General features: G+C 48.4%; 5 protein-coding genes across 5 annotated transcripts; 2 read left to right on the forward strand and 3 right to left on the reverse strand.

The window, feature by feature from the left end:
* Window positions 1–938: 938 nt before the first annotated feature.
* On the forward strand, window positions 939–2,318 carry UREG_01273 (uncharacterized protein; the record flags this gene model as incomplete). The annotated part of the gene is made up of 3 exons (XM_002541711.1): window positions 939–1,310; window positions 1,386–2,153; window positions 2,217–2,318. 3 exons carry the CDS (start codon window positions 939–941, stop codon window positions 2,316–2,318), a joined length of 1,242 nt encoding a protein of 413 aa, XP_002541757.1.
* Window positions 2,319–3,004: 686 nt separating this feature from the next.
* On the reverse strand, window positions 3,005–5,213 carry UREG_01274 (uncharacterized protein; the record flags this gene model as incomplete). Its single annotated transcript, XM_002541712.1, has 3 exons — window positions 3,005–4,124; window positions 4,190–4,833; window positions 4,905–5,213. The coding sequence occupies 3 exons, from the start codon at window positions 5,211–5,213 to the stop codon at window positions 3,005–3,007; spliced, it is 2,073 nt and encodes a 690-aa protein (XP_002541758.1).
* A 576-nt stretch (window positions 5,214–5,789) lies between these two features.
* UREG_01275 (uncharacterized protein) lies at window positions 5,790–9,283 on the forward strand (the record flags this gene model as incomplete). Its single annotated transcript, XM_002541713.1, has 5 exons — window positions 5,790–5,903; window positions 6,003–6,730; window positions 7,127–7,193; window positions 7,381–7,666; window positions 7,875–9,283. 5 exons carry the CDS (start codon window positions 5,790–5,792, stop codon window positions 9,281–9,283), a joined length of 2,604 nt encoding a protein of 867 aa, XP_002541759.1.
* Window positions 9,284–9,976: 693 nt separating this feature from the next.
* UREG_01276 (uncharacterized protein) lies at window positions 9,977–10,975 on the reverse strand (the record flags this gene model as incomplete). The annotated part of the gene is made up of 4 exons (XM_002541714.1): window positions 9,977–10,177; window positions 10,240–10,756; window positions 10,839–10,867; window positions 10,925–10,975. 4 exons carry the CDS (start codon window positions 10,973–10,975, stop codon window positions 9,977–9,979), a joined length of 798 nt encoding a protein of 265 aa, XP_002541760.1.
* Window positions 10,976–12,330: 1,355 nt separating this feature from the next.
* UREG_01277 (uncharacterized protein) lies at window positions 12,331–13,504 on the reverse strand (the record flags this gene model as incomplete). The annotated part of the gene is made up of 3 exons (XM_002541715.1): window positions 12,331–12,692; window positions 12,750–13,214; window positions 13,294–13,504. 3 exons carry the CDS (start codon window positions 13,502–13,504, stop codon window positions 12,331–12,333), a joined length of 1,038 nt encoding a protein of 345 aa, XP_002541761.1.
* Window positions 13,505–16,738: the final 3,234 nt, after the last annotated feature.

Here is a 16,738-nt window from a genome sequence, read left to right on the forward strand (position 1 = left end):
CATAAAATGGACAAGTTCGAAGTAGGTAGCCATTTCCAACATCAAACAGCTGGGTCACAACCCGCTTTATAGACGGCGGGGAGCAATCATCCATTGCTGACTGGAAGTTCATTCTCCCGCTTCAGCAGACGCCGAGTGTGATTGAAGCAGGCTGCAACAGGCAACATCTTGAATGAAAGCCACAATTTCGTGTTGGCACGCATTCCAAACAAGGATCCATTTCCGCGTCTTGGCCTTTCGAAGGACTAACTAGCGCCAACGGCTGCAGTGCTGCCTGAAGTGAGTCACAATAGGCAAACTGTGGAGGAGAAAGAGAATCTCAAACCCCAACGGCTCTCGGGCGGCCATGAGATGAGAAGAATGAATTCAGCATGTATTGACGTTCAACCTGACAAGGGTGCAAGAAGCTCGCCAATTCATCGGATGACTGGCGACGAAGTCTTATAACTACTACAACAGCTTCCATGTTATCTAAATACTGGGATCCCCCATTGAGTCCCATGGAATTGTAGCTCATCCAGCGAGCTTTGATAATTGACAACAAGAGGACGTTCTTCAGGTGTCGGAAAGGCGTGCTTAACTTATGGGAATCTTGCTTAGGTCAGCATCGGACTTTCCGAGGAGCTCGGGTCTTGGCATCAAATCCGCCCCTGAATCTATGATAGTGAAGTGCAAAGTAACCAACCAACATGACAATACAAGCACCCGGAAGGGCCAGCGGAGTCGCGATTGGAGCCTTCGGGGCTCCGAGGGGAGTTTATACCTACCTATTTGGCTATGGAGCTGGGTCAATGCAAGTACACTGCAAACATATATATAGAGAGAGCTGGGACGGGGTAAGACTGCTGTGGTATACCCCGTTTACTAGAGACTCAAAGAAAGCAAATTGTTGAAATCTCCCTTGGTGCTGTATTTTATAACTAGTCGAGGTATCAAACATGACATCCCCTTCGAAGTCGCGGGACGATTTCCAGCCGCCCGTTCCTGAAACACGAATGGAAGGCCACGATGTCAACCAACAAAGTGAATTCACGTACGTCTTTCCAAAACAAACTTATCCTATCCCCATGACAGGTGCTAAGAGACAAATCAGCGTTCATTCCACGCTCGCTTTAGTCGGTGCCTGGCTAGCCCTCTTCTGCACCCTGGGATTCCAGAATGCATTCGGTGTCTTTCAAGAATACTATGCCCGCGCGGAGCTCAAAGGATACTCTGAATTCGATATTGCATGGATCGGCTCGCTTTTGTCTTTCATGCTTTTCTTTTGCGCTGCTCCAGCTGGTATTATGGTAGATCGTATTGGGCCGACGGTAAGAGGACGCACAGTGACCTTCCTTATAACTCGACTTGGTACTCCGTACGCTGACACGAAATGCCCCTGGTAGCCCTTGTTAGCTTTTGGCAGTGTAGGAACAGTGCTCGGGATATTCATGACATCCCTATGCAAGAAGTACTACCAGTTCCTCCTTGCCCAAGGCCTCACGCTCGGAATCTCAAATGCTTTCCTCCTTACTCCAGCAATGGCCACCGTATCGCATCTTTTTGATAAAAACCGAGGGACAGCAACCGGAATCATGATAGCTGGTTCCTCAATCGGCGGCATTATTTGGCCCATCATGTTAGATCAATTGCTAAATGTTCGCGGTCTCAGCTTCGGATGGTCATTCCGAATAGTTGGATTTGTGGTAGCCCCACTCTGCATTATCATCACCATTTCGATTCGAGCACCGAAGAAGCCGCATCAAGAGAATCATGCAGAGAATTTCAACCAAGAAACGAAGCGCCAGCAAGACGGAGTGATGTCTCAAGCTCCCAAGAGCAATGTTTCGATCTTGAAAAACCCTACCTTCATTTTGCTCTGTCTTGGATTATCCATGGCTACTTTTGGCCTATTCAGTCCGTTATTCTTCATTCCAACGTATGCAGTGACAAATGGCTTGTCCTCTAGCCTGGCATTCTACCTTGTCTCACTGACCAATGGTGCATCCCTGGTGGGAAGAGTTTCTACTGGTTTCCTAGCCGACCGGTATGGAAACTTCAACCTGTGCTTTATCACGATTGCGCTCTCTGGCATCATTGCGATGTGCTGGACAGCGGCTACCAGTAAAGCTGGTATCATTGTCTTCGCTTTAGCTTATGGATATACTTCTGGTGTAAGTATCTGTTTTGAAGCGCAGATGGAATGCTCACATGCTAACGGACTGCCGAGTTCCTAGGCCATGTTTAGTTTACAAACACCCTGCGCCGTTCAGCTAGCCACTCCCGAATCACGAGGGACGGCAATCGGTCTGCTGATGGTTGCACCTGCGCTTCCGTGAGTGACTCCTTAAATTAGTTCATTGGTGCTTAATTCATTCGCTAACTGATCTTGCCTGCAGCGGATTGGTTGGAACTCCCATCAGCGGACGCTTGCTCCCCAAGGGCTATTTAGCTCTCTCTATGTATGCGGGCGCTTTTCTCCTTTCAGGTGCCGCGCTTGTCTTGTGGGCACGTCTGCGCCAGAACAACAAGATCTTCGTAAAGGTTTGAATGAAGCTGGGAGTCAAAATTGAACATCTCACTTTTCCTTCAGGTTGGGCAATATTGGGCTTGTATTATACGTAGCCGAGGATTATATACCTTGACAAAGTGGGCCGAGCTTAGGTCAATCACCGGGTCAGCTGGGTGCAAGGACCAGGGACCGATCAACAGTCGTACGGAGTAGAAGCGAGAGTGATCTCAGAATCATGAAGCTAACTATAGATTAATGATTAGTTCTGTTATCTAAACTGTCAACAAACCCAGGCAACCACAGCGGGAGGTACTGCACTTACTACGAAACTTGACGTAAATAGTAGTTAGTAGATGAAGTCAGACGTTCAACGTATCAATACCAGCTTTTAGTCTCTAGCTAAAACTGATCCCACAAGAGTGCATCTTGCTGTTCGTTTATTTCAAAATACCACCATGGCTAGCGGCATAATCAAACATATTCCCATTGCATCCCCAATTGAACTATATTGCCTCAGTGCGACTCAGGCTGCCTCAAGTATGAAGAATCGGTGAGCCCAACAAGTGGCACAATATGCTGGTCCATATCGATAAAACTCCGCCACATTTCATCAAAAATGTCGCTATTAGGATTGAAGATATCGCCCTCCTTGAGATCGCCGTTAGTATCGACTGCGTCGGCGTGAATTTGATCGCTTTGAATTGACGGAATGGATTGCATCGGCGTTGGATTCACTGAAGGGCGATCCAAGCCGGTCGTAGTCGAAATCCCATAGGAGGGAGCTGCCGATAGAGGAAGCAGGGCGGCTGTAGACGATGACGAAATGAAAGGTAACTGAGTATGATATTTTTTGAGGATGTCGACCAGAGGCTCCAGGAATTTAGTGGCCATGGGTGATTTCTTTTCAGCCTCTTGTAGCATACGACATGCCTCCACAACCTCCGCCCATCGCGCGGATTCCTGTTCCATGCCGTCATTTTTATTCACACACAAGTCCATTACAAGCACGGCGGTGGCTAGGAACAGCGTGTGTAAGAAGGTGGCCAAGCGAACGTGGGTTGAAGCAAAGGGAGATCCGTCATGTTCAAGCAACCATTTGATCTTGATCACAGTGCGTGCCGACCTTAAGCAGGCCTCCCTTGAATACTTATAGCGGCCGTCAGAGGAAGCGCGGATAAGGAAAGGCTGGTTCAGCTTGAACCGTCGAGAATGGAACGTGCTGCAGATTATATACCGCTGAACAGCGAGTTGTGGATATTTTTGGTCAATTTCGCGGCTCTTGTGAAGACTGGCTTCATCGAGGCAGAAGAAGGAAGGTAGATCTCGTAAATATTGTTCGAATTGACCATCTAGCGTAATTATATCATCGTAGTTGACTCGACCCCAATCAGTAAACTGAGGTGGAACGGCGTCCACCACACTTCTGCAAATCTCAGCCAGGCGGATTCGCAGGATTGAGTAGGTCATTGCTGTTGGTTGGGACAATGAAGGATCATCTCCCAAGGTATGTCGTTCTGCAGCCACATCATCAACATCATCCAAATCATCGATGTTGCGTGGATAACAAACTCGCATATGCGCTGGATGGATCAGATACGTTCCCTCCTGGGGTCCCCCAGCTAGAGCGAGCAACCTAGCTAAGTTAGCAGTTTGGAAGCAGCGCAGAGCACTATGTATGTAAGTCAACTGAAAGCGTACCAGTCGGTGGATACCATGTGCCACCACACCCGCCGTTTGATCTCGACTTGTATTGGCTTCTCTGCGCCGGTACGTGGCGCCTGCACTTCAGCATCGATACGGTGAAGCGCAAGATCCCTTGCCATTGAGAGAGCGCTGCTGCTTAGGATACGGAATCTGGCAGTAAACCCTTCAAAGTTGAAAACCACAAAAGCCAGAATAATAGTTGCTTGAATGTCCTCAATAGAACCAGCTGTGGTGCGATTAGAATGCTCTAAGACATCCAGGGCAGATTTACACCACAGAAAAGAGCATTGGATAGCATTTTGCAGATTTGAGAAAAGAACCTCTGAACAATTGGACGAGCTCAGCATATATGCTGTACTGGCAAACATGCTAAGGAGCAAGGCAACATGACTTGGCTGAATAGGCAAGCCAAGTTGCAGATTCCGGTATAGATTGTGGATAATGTTGCGTACAGTAGGGATATGGACAATGTGGTGGAGGTATGCAACATGCTCAGTGTAGTCTTCGAACAGCCAGAGAGCCTCGCGCTTGGGCGGCAGCCAGACATTCTTCACAGCTTCCATCGGGCTGGTAGATTGCTCAATGGCAACCTGGATGGGGATAGCTTGGAAAGTTATACCACTTGACAGACCTGGCAGCTGGCATAATTACTGCTTCTCAGCCAAAAAGACAACCAAGTCAAATGGAAGGACGGGGATAGTGATCGTACCAATGTGCCTCCACGAGTCCCTACTCCTTCAAGCCATCTAGTGTCACCCTCTTCTTCTATGATGTGCGACCGGGCATCAGCCACAGGGCACTGAACCGATATCTCCTTGTCGGGTAAACCGTTGGTTCCTAGACCGCCAGATCGACCGACGAGCTTCTCAAGCCGCTCTATCCGCGAGAGAATCTCCTCATGGTTATGGCCTGAGGAGGATGAGCGTCCTTGCGGATTGACAGAGTACGCGCGCTCGCAGAGTACGCCACGGTTAGCGCAGTTTGAGCAAGGCCTCTCGCGATTGCATTTCAGCTTCATGGTGCGGCATAACTGGCACGAGACGGGGAGCTGACGCGGGCGTCGTCTCTGCATGGCGGTTAAGGTCCCGATTGTTCAAGCCATAAGGGTGCTCGTATCTCTGCGACAAACTCGTTATCTCGGGGCCAGAAGCCGGGCAATTGTCGATGTTTCGTCTGAGCTTCTAGGATCGAGGTGCTTCGGTTCTTCGGATACTCCACGTCCAACCTCTGCTCGCTGAAGAGCGGGAATTTGTAGGCCCGAGCGACAGGATATCAACCTCCCGTCAATTGCGAAAAGGGGATATTAAAGAGCTCACGGCATACGGTCTGCACCAGGATAAACACCTGTGGTTCAACTAATATGCATTGGCCCCATGTTTTTCAAACCTTTAACACTGGCAAATATTGCTCCTCTTGCAACTAACTTGTTAGTTGCTGTAGTTACGACAGAAGCCACTTGGATGCCGCAATTGCGAGATTGATCCCAAATCATTCGGAGCAGGCTTGCATAACTATTTTGATTTCTTTACCTTAGCTTCTCTGATCAAGCTCAACACTCCATTTCAATCTCTTGCACCCCCTTTGCAGCCCCATGATGGGATATTCGTTACTACCACGCTGCTTTATGCCGGATTTTACCTGGCCACATCACATCTCACCTACAGTGGCCAGCGAAATACCAGAAACAACCCGCGCAACCCACCCTAAAGTACGCCGATTATGGGGCATCGTCCACACATATCTGAGATACTTCTCTCTGTATTATTGTCGCTGGGTTGGGGTTACTTTTGATAATCAAATTGCTCAGCTTCCATTTGGCCTGATTCTCAAGTGGTCCGATGGTACTCGGTTAGAAGAGGTCTTGACGACACAGGTCGCCAGGAGAGCAGGTTTCCCGGTTCCAAAGGTGATCTGCTATGGAGACCATCCAGATACTCCGCATGCTCCAGTATCAATTCTGATGACTCGTATCCCCGGCGATGAACTGGGCCGAGTTTACAAAACGCTAAGCGGCACTGAACGAGATTCGATCCAATTGCAATTAAAGGGGTATTTGGAAGCAATCCGAAGATGGAAAAGTCCGTGGGGAGAGAACAGAATTTGCTCTTCGGCGGGCACAGCTATTAGGAGCGTCCGCGTACCTAATCATCTTGTTGGCCCTTTCGAGTCGGAACAAGAGTTCAACGATTACCTCCGGAGCACTGCTTGGTCAGGCGGATTCCCGTCAGAAACAGAATACAACGACGCACTTGATCATGCCAGAAAAATGGATTCGATGCCTCACCGTATTGTTTTCACGCACGGCGACCTCAAGCACCATAACATCCTCGTACACAATGGACAGATTACAGGCTTCCTGGATTGGGAGTCGGCGGGTTGGTGCCCTGAGTATTGGGACTTCACCACAGCACTCAGGTTCATTCCGAAAGATCACTGGTGGTACAACTTTGTGATAGGGCTTGGAGCCGGCCCATACATGGCTGAACTGGATTGTGAACGGGCATTGACTTCTCTTACAGTTGATTCATATTGTTGGTGAGGAGCTGAAAGAGCTTGAAACAGAGGCTGACAACTTCATTGTTCTTTGAAGAGAGCACTATTGTCAGAGAATGCAAGACATGACTGTCTTCTAGAGCTTGTGTGTGGTATTGCATAGCTCTCACTGTGAAGAGATGAAGATGTTTGTATTTCATGTGCAGACCATTTTTGAGAAGCCCTGCTCTTATTCTGCACCCACGACACTCAATCATATCAGAACAAGCTTTCAGGGACATAGCACCAGGATCATTATATCTTGCTGAGGCAGAGCAGGTGGAGAAGAGAGATGTGGTGAAGACAGTTGCGTCACCAGCTTGCAGCACCTTAAGAGCTGTGGTAAAAATTGTCGGCTCTGTTAGTTGACTGATGACTGTTGTCTCTATCCTCTTCCAGCACTGGATCAGCTGTCTTGAAGTTACAAAAGTGGCCACACGAAGATGGGAAGAAGCACTTGTGCTCTGTAAGTAGTTATTCCCCTCTTCAGTCTCCATTTTCTATCAATATATGGCAAAACAGTTGTAAGTTGAGACACAAAGTTGACTTTGTCCTACTACTGTTCAGTTTAAATAGAATGGGAACAGCATTCACGCGGCATATAACCCACTTATTACCTAACTATACTCCAGCAAGCTTACATTACTGTATAGTTATATGCCTCACAGACCCTGAGTGATCAGAGGAAGCGTTCGCTTTCTTGCCACTATCATAATCCCTGCATTTCTTCCCCTCTTTTAATAACAATCGCAGATAGGCGAGCAGAGGGGCATCGAGCCTCGAAAGACGGATTCACCTCCACGTCGTGCTTTAGGCCTGCTCTCTCAGAAGCTCCCTTCATCCTTTTACCCACAATCTACAGACAACTCGCATTGAGATATCCGGCCAAAGTGACAATCAGGATGGCACTTGACTACCGTCTCATTCCAATCGACTACAGTCTCTGCCCACCTGATGGGCCCGAAAGAATATGAAGGACCCCGATCCACTCATCGTCAGATGGAGTCAGCCCACTCGTCCACCTTGTCGAGCGCCCCTTGGAGCTCCATCAATGCATCGACTGGTTCGGTGTTGTTATCACAGGGGAGGCTGTTATGGCTGCCGCCGAAAGCTGTCAAGACGAAAGTTTACATCACTTGATCAGTAGGGGGGGCTCACCCTAACATGCGCGCAGCAGCAGCACGTCCTGCCAATGAAGGTGTTGCCTCAGATTGGGCTACGCGCGACGGTGACATTTTTTTTCGAGATACTCACCACAAATTACAAAATGAATGCCTGGAGTGGTTTCCTTTACAGGCTGCTGCCCATAGTCCCGAGTCGAGATATTCATACTGGGATAAAGATAGGCAACTGGGCGCAATGCGTTACCTTCTGGAGAAGGGCGCGGATCCATATGCACTCTACCGGGCTCCTCTTGAGCGCCCAAACGTGTATCGCTACCCTGGCGAGACGTTTGACGAGAAACTAGAACCCCTGAAGAAGGAATTTGTGGATATCAGTCCAGCACTGCGTCCTCACTTTAGCATGTACGGTATTTGCAGTGTCATCCATTCTATTTTCGAAAATGGCGGGCAAGTTCTGCCCTTCTTTGACGAGGAATTCAACCTTGACATCGAGCGTCGCGATCCCCAGGGCCGCACTGTTCTGCATTCCGTTTGCCGTAGCATCCTAGGTGCTGATGCCATTTTGGGTGACGTCTATAGAGAACTCGAAGCTGAGAAACGCGACCCTTTGGCTGCCTCGGTGTACAGGCCTTCATTGTTCCATGCTTTTCGGCTTCGCAACGCCGACATGCTGGCGGTCGATAACAAAGGAAAACACATCCTACATCATCTATTTGAGTCGCCAGCCGATCCGGGCCTCCACGAGGATCCTAAGATCGACGATGCTCTACTCTACACCCTGACACATCTTCCCCAACTGGTGAACCAGCCAGATTACCACGGCAATTATCCAATCCATGCGGCCTTGCAGTCCTTGCGCCATGTCCCATATTATTTTAAGAACCGTTTGAGGCGCGTCGAGCAGCTTCTCGCCGCCGGAGCTGACCCCTTGGCCTGCGACGGGAGAGGCAACACAGCATTGCACTACCTTGCAGCCACGGGCTTCGATGATATAGCCCCTAAGGAACCCGTGCGAGCATTATTTCGCAAATTTGCTGAGCTTGGCGTAGACGTCAACGCACGGAATAAGGTCAAACGTACCGCAATTGAGATTTTCCTTGACGACGAGAATTCCGGGCGGGCCCGAAATAATGATGGCCAGCCTTCCACTAAAAGCTTTTATGGAACTTTTAGACATGACGCGTATGCGTGGGTAAACCTGTTGGATTTGTTTGACGAAGCAAATACCAACTGGACGGAGAGCAACGCGAACGGCCAAACTTTACTGCATCTGGTGGCATTGCAACCGACTAAGGCGGCAGTGGAGCACGCCGAATATCTGCTGGCGAAGGGCGTCGATGCGTCTGCAAAGGACAGGGACGAGAAAGTGGCGGCGGATATCGCAGAGCAATATGGAAGGGACGAAATGCTAAAGTTATTACGTCCACTATGATATTTGACAGACAAACATTTGGATTTCACAGTGATAGCACCTTAATCTAGACCGCACCCAAGCAGCTTCTGGGCGCTCTTTCATTTTTCAGTAGCCTTGGCGCTTTCCTTACAGGTTAACTGTGCTTGCTGAATCACTAATATATTGGCGCATCTAGTCTACTATACTATCTACTATACTACATTTGCTATTTACTACTATCTAGCTGTCAATCTATATCTTCTATCTAGCTTCCTTCTAGTCGCTAGCTCTCTGTACTCTTGTAGCTCCACTGTTATCAATAGAAACGCATAGTTCCTAGCTGATGTCAAGCTAGTTGTTAAAGTTTTGAATTTCTCCTGAGCTGAAGAGAGTACACTCCTATCCCTCTTATGATGGAGAATTATTGAAGAGTTGAAAAGGAGGTTTATGCGGCCAAATTTCAATCCAAAGATCCTTCCGCGTACTCGGCCATCCTCCAACTGCGCTGGACCGCCAATAATTTGTGAAGAATGCCACTCTTGATGCGCGTTCCTGCATCATTGTCATGTTAGTTGGTTCCAACATTTTCTCTCTTTTGTGCCTGGGTTGTAAAATCGTATTTTGTATGGCGGGTTCGGACAAAATATTAAGTGGTTCGATTCCCTACAAATCTACACTGAAACGATGAAGAAAGCGAGAAACATAACAGCAAGGGGCCAAGCGCGCTAGAACTTAATCTACCTCCCAATCGTTTCTATACTCGGTAATTGACTCGGGTAAGAATGTCCTCTGCGCCTCCCCATGAACGCCGTTCTCGTTGTCCCCTTCGTCTTGCACCGCCGTGTGTATAATCTGCTGGTAATCAGGCCTCCTTATGGCAGATTGTGTGCTCATCCAACTCATTCTATGGCTGAACAGCCGAATATAAGCAATCTATGCAGAGTTGCAGAATATCAGCCACTGCACCGCAAATCTTAGTGTGGCGGTAAACCTACCTTGGCTGCAAAAACAAAAACAGCTGCTGCAAAAACCATCCAAGAAGTACTCTGCTGGTGCTCTCTCCAAGGAGCGAAGCAACTCCTCTGATATCCTAGCTGCAATTCACATGCATTGTCCCCGTGGTTCCGGTCCTTGAAAGGCCATGCCCTATCGTGAAGACTTCGAAGACCACAGCATCGGAACTCATCTTGGATTGAGCGGATAGCGTGCGAATTCTTCGACTGGAAGAACGCCTGCCATTGTTGGTCTAGGTTACATGAGAGAATACTGTCGGGGAAGATGTACGCCAGCGCTACTGTGGCCACGATGGTCGATATGATGGTCTGGATCTGATTAAGTATACCGGATATTGTGCTCCACCAACAATTGCGAGGAGTCTCATGGTCTGACTGCTTGGAAAACACTCGCGTGGCTATCAGTGTGAGTACTGTGATCGGGGATATAAGTGTCGCGGTGGCTGGAACCCATGTCGGTAAAGGAAGAAGCAGAGCGGCGGTGCGAGCCCAAGATAGCCTGTTTCGCGAGAGGTCTGTTACTCATTATTCTCTTTCAATACACGTTGGCTAGAGACGTGATGAAGAAAGCGATAACTCACGCTCCAAGGATCAAGGAGATGGCCCCGCCCTAGTGGCGAAATTTAGCAACTGAGGTCATAACCAGGCTGGATCTTCAATATCTTACCACAACCAACACAATGTAGAGGGGGGTAGTTGTATCGATCTTGAAGGGCATCGTTTTAGCATGTGGTCTGGTCAACTTGGGCGACGCTTGATTGAATGAGGAAGATGAAGTGGATGTGTAAGCTAAGGTGGAGAATATGGGTGGGGTTGGAGGAGTGAAAAGTGAGAATGGATAGAACGCTCAGCGTGCTGGTTTTCAGCTGCAGAGTAATATTTGACTTTGAATTCCCATTTCACTATCATATTATATATTGTGAGTCAAGCATAGAGAAAGTATTCTCATTAGCTGTTGGCTTTTAGTGCCTCATAAACCAAAATCATGGAACACTCCAGTGTTGTGGGACTTTGATGAGTTCAGGTCTGGCACTTCCTTATGGACTCTCAATTAACACCTGGTACCTGTCTATGTATTACCAGTACCTCCCAGTATAATTGCCCAGTGACCTTCTGCCTGTTGACTCACTGACCCACCAACTGCTATATTAATGCTTGAAGAGCAAACAAACAGAATTTGACACAAAATAGACAATGAAGAACTCAAATTGCTGCTTGAATATCCCTGCATGCATGCGCCGCCCAGTGGGAATGGCCTAGATCCATGGTGATAGCCACCACAAAAGAGGATTTATCATCCTATTGAGCCTACAGGTTAGAATAGCAGCACAAATGAGTAAATGAAATATAGAAACTTGAGCCCTTTGTCAATAACAGTTTGCCTTCCATGCACAAGCTCAGGGGTTATCGAGCAGGTAAACTGAGGATATATTGAAGCATATTCAACATCCCATGCTATTGTGCCTGCAGGAGAAGCTGGGTTGACACAATATTATTCCTGTCCATTCTCAATGTTTGACAATCCTCTAAATTCAGGCTGCATGGCTTTCATTATCCTTCCACCTTGAACTGGTCATCGTCTTTTGGCAGCGCGGATATCCTCACAAGCGCGTCGCTGCCTGTGCTTGTTGGGGTGAACTTTGCAGGGAGCACAGCATTGCAGGAATGGGGTTCGCGTGTAACAATTCCACTTGTGTCCTTCTGTTACACAGCGCATGTAATTCTTCAATCCAAACTCCGTACGGAGTATTCTCCTGCGAAATTTCAAGCTCGAATCGCATCGAAAGCTTAAATTCGGGTCGACGAGTGAAATCTTGGAGAGCAGCATCAAAAGGGTTGCATTGATTGTTGCACCGAGTATCAAAAAAGGAAACCCTTCCCGTCTACTCCATCCAACCCAGCCATAATATTATCAGACGGTATCTTATCCCTTGCGGGGTATGCCCTGTAACCCGCATATTTATCAAGTCACTAACCACCTAGTAAATATACACAACGAGAATGTCGTCAGCGTGAAGCAGAGTCAGCATCTGAACGAAGAAAAGATGGAAGAAGGACCAAGTTCAAAATAGGTCATTTGTAGTCCCTCATGTCCAAGCCCAGTAACTTTTCTTCGCATTTTAGCAACGTCGTATCGAGCGACCGGATAGCGCATTTCGAATGCTCATAGAAATATGCACTCGTCCGCTGAGCCCCAGGAAAATACATTCCTTGGCGAAAGCGGTAGTCGAATTCTTCAAAGCAAAGTCCAGAATACGGCGGATCAGGTCGAAGGGGGAAAATCTTCAGGGCTCGGAGGCGTTTGGTCAGGGAACCAAGCATGAGGGCGTCACATTCAAAGCTACAGTGCTCATTCTCCATATAATCATCGAGATGGCCGTAAAGAGTTGTCAGGAGTTTATGGAGAGCTTCCTGCCTTTTGCTATTGATTGCTTCTAGAATTGCAATTAGTATTCGTCGATGTGACGCTTAGCGGGCGGTTCAACACCTACCTACAACTGACGATGGAATCGGTAATTCTCCTGAGGTAATCGCTTGCTTTCCCTGGCGAAGAGCGAGATGGGTCGTGACCTTAAATTCATTCGGCCTATCGAATACCCAACATATGCAGATCCAAGCAGGTATATCATCGGTATATTCCCCTGGGATAGTAGACTTTAAGTTGTCGAACCAAAAATTGGAAAACAGTTCTACAGCCTCGTGAATATCATATTTGTCCACGAGTATCGCAAGCTGAATTAATGTTATTAGGTCGACACTCAAGGGGACTTTCCGCACATGTCCATGGATGATGTTCAAAAGAATCAATAGTGCGTCAGGGTCGTCGTCAGGAAGCCGGATTTCGACCCTTCCGGTAAGTTGCAATGTATTGCTCTCGCTGAATTTTCTTTGAAGCATTGCTCGAAAAACAGGGGACGCTAGGATCATATGTCGGGATGAAGCATGAATGATGACCTCTTTACCACGAATTAGTATCGACAAAGAAATATGCAGTCACTGTTTGAAAATGATGCTGCAGCCATTCAAGGCCCTCACCTTCTTCCACGACGCCGTCGTCTCCAGTATCGGCTTGGGGTATTGCTTTTGTACCAAGGATCTCATCATCCTCATCGACATAGGTCACAAATCTCGTCAGAACCAAAGTGATATCCCCGTCTGGGTCGAGCCTATAAATGTCGGGAACAGCACTATCCCGCTTAACAGGCTTGGCTGCGATAGGAGATGGCGTCCGTAATGTAGAAGGCATTTTGAAAGGTGGGTAAATACGGTTCTGAATCCCCAGTTGATCCGTGGTTTGGGTCACTATCGAGGTGGGTGCTGGGGCCTTTAAACGATCGATGTCGGTTGAAATGGAGAATCTGCAGGCGGATGCCTCTTGTTTATCGTGTGACAGATGAAGCATAGCCAAACAAACGCTCTCTAAAGGCGGATTCCTTTCGCGGATATTACGTGGCGCATATGGGGTAATCACCGACTTTGCCGCAGGCTCGTACAGATCTGAAGGAAGACGACGATAGGTAGATATATTTGGTTGACAAAAATGTCCGCAGGCCTATGAGAGGCAGGTCCCGATTCGATTCGTAGCCAGGCTAAGGAGGTCGTAGACGTCACAAGGTATAAATCTACCGGAATCTGAGAGCAAATGATGTGACAGTGGCTGGGTCATCAGAGAATGTTGGCTGCCTCGATCCGATCAGATAAAACGAGGCCGCTGCCTGGTCATCTTAGCCGTCAGTGGCTATCCATGTATGCTTGAAACCCGGCCATCTCGACAGGTTAAGAATGAAAGCCGCTGGGCGAAAATTGCAGTATTTAACCATGGCGCCGGGATTCGACGTGTCGTTCGAGACGGAGCAAATCGTTGCAGATCCTTGCGGTTCGACACTAGCATTTCCAGCCGTGGCGTAGCACAGAAAGCACAATGCCATTATCGGCTGAGTCTCGATACTGTTGGATAGTTAAGAATAACACACAGTTGCATCCCTGGGGATCGAGATGCTCCCGATGCGGGATGCTGCATCGTCACCTACTCAGCGTGATCATGGGGGCTGCTGACTAACCAGCCAGCTACAAGGCCCTGGACTGAGTCTTGAGCCATTGATCTCGAGACAACGTCGTCTCTCCGTCACAACCACGGCATTTGAGCGCCTTGACGGGCTGCAGCGAGATACGAACCGTTCAGAATTCACATGAAATCCGGCCAAAGCCCGTTGACTCGTCCTCAGCACTCGTTGCCGCCACCTCTCCACAAAGCCCCGTGCCAATGTCTCTAACCCCCTGCCCACAGGTTGAAGGCACAAATTTGAGTCAAGCTGAGAGCAACGCTCAGATCCTCAGAGACCTTGAGGGCTTCCAATAATGCTTACAACGGAGAACCCCGCACTGGTTGTCTGGACTCTTCGCCTCCTTGACGTTGATCATCACGGCCCAGGTTGAGTGAATCGCCGATGCTGCAATGAATTTCCTTTCGTTCACGGGGATCATATGGATCGAATGGGCCCCATTCTGGCGTTCATCTCTATTTCAGCCCCTGTAGACAGCCTCTGCTCTGTTCTCAAAGCGCGTGCGATTTCCGCTACGATTTCAGATCCGACCGGTTCTTCGAAACCCCCTGACATCCGCTAGAAAAAGCAATCATACGCTATCTGTGCTAATCCCGGTAACCACGGTTTAGATCGCGATTCTTTCGTCCTCAAATCGTGATTTGGCCTCCTGCTGAACTCTCTTCTTCCTTGTCACCCCGACTGGCATTCGCTGTGACCACTGACACAGAACTCAGCTTTGATGCATCGCGTCTAGCTAATCACAGCGCTTACCAAACCACTGGACCTCGTCGTTTTTGGACTTCTCCGCTGTGCCCTCCGTAAACCACAGAATAATACGCCCTGGGTCTGCAGACGCCCTCTTTGGTCCCCTTCTTCCGTCGCATACTGCCGGATAGGAATGCATTTTGGCCCAACTCGAACCGAGTAACTGCTCATGTGGATGGAGCGAACACACCATACTCCGTATTATCGACCAGTTCAAGCATGCTTCGAGGCTTCAATCACTTTTCTTCCCTGCTTTCATCAAAGTCCCGTCTCGAAGCACTCGTTTGTTTGTGCTTACGTATTTGTGCAAATATCAGCCCTTGTGGACGTTTCCTCAGCGCCATGATTTTCGCGCCACCGTTGCGCACGCGAATTGACGGCTTTTGGCACCTTGAACACAAGGAATACTGATCGGTCGATGACGATCTTCCAATGCAGAATGAATGCCGAACCTCGATTTCTTTGCCCCCCGATTCGCTTGATAGGGCGGTTCGCACCCCTTTCCTTGTATCATGAAAGGTTTACTTTTCTTTTGTGATTTGTTATCCCTTGCTCCTATCGGAAATGGGTTAGGATGCACCCAGTGCATGCCAACATCCATGCTGAGTACTCCGTGCATAAACCCTTAACCTCTTCTCGAATAGATTGGGCACCTCCCACCCTTTTCAAAAACAGGAAAGTCCTTTCGATGCCATCTCTTCCTTTGTGACATGGCTCATATCCAAATCGCTGGGTCTACCTCAGCGGTTCGGTTATCCCGAGTGTCATGCCTTTTAGTCATCTTGGTATCTTGTACGAACCGAACATGCCATCGTTTCCTCCAGTTGTTGACTTTTGGCAGGGATACTTGTGACGTTGGCTGCACTTCGCCTATTGTGGGCCTTCAAAATAAATCCCAGCGCCCGCTTCTCGCTAACCCATGTCTTGAGCATTAAGCTCCTCTCGAGAGCGCTTAGCAAAATAACTTGGTTTTCTCCCGACCATCTGCGGCTCTACTCTGAAGTATTTTTGTCCACCCTCCGTTGAGCCGAGAATCTTTACACAGTACCTTCTCCGATGGTATGCACCAGATGCAGTAATTATATATTTCCCTGTTTCCATACCCTTGTTAGGAACTGATACTTGCGCCTAGTCATACAACCTGCAGCAGCATCGGGATCGGCGTTTGACAAACCAAAGCCTTCGAGGGGTTTTGGAGGCCTGTCACAAAACCAACAACTATATTCTGATTCATGTTCTGGATAAAACCCCATCCCTCCATAATTCTGGCTACTGGATAGGAATGGATCATGTGGCCTCAAATCTTATCAAAATTTCTAATAGAGGATGTTCCTGTGTTCAGCAGCTTGACAAAGCTTGTCCCATGGTCTGAACCCCTCTTTCAAGGTACGTCTATGTCTGCACAACCGTTTGTTTCTTATAATTTATCCCTCATAATAGCCCCGGAGAACATCTGGACCTGCGGATGCAGCTGAGGTCCGTGCTCTGTCTAACGTCCATGGATCAGTGCTCCTTGGAATGGGAAGGACGCTTTGTTCCTTCTGTGAACATGCTCGATTGCTTGCGTTGGTGTTCCCCATTTTCACACATCCCATTCTATGACAGTGGGTGAGATACACACGAGAGCCATGGAGTTACTGCGAAGGAATCGCGACAATCCAAATTCGTGT

The sequence above is a fragment of the Uncinocarpus reesii genome, genomic scaffold (genome assembly GCF_000003515.1).
Source record: "Uncinocarpus reesii 1704 scaffold_1 genomic scaffold, whole genome shotgun sequence".
In the NCBI taxonomy this organism is placed as follows: domain Eukaryota; kingdom Fungi; phylum Ascomycota; class Eurotiomycetes; order Onygenales; family Onygenaceae; genus Uncinocarpus; species Uncinocarpus reesii.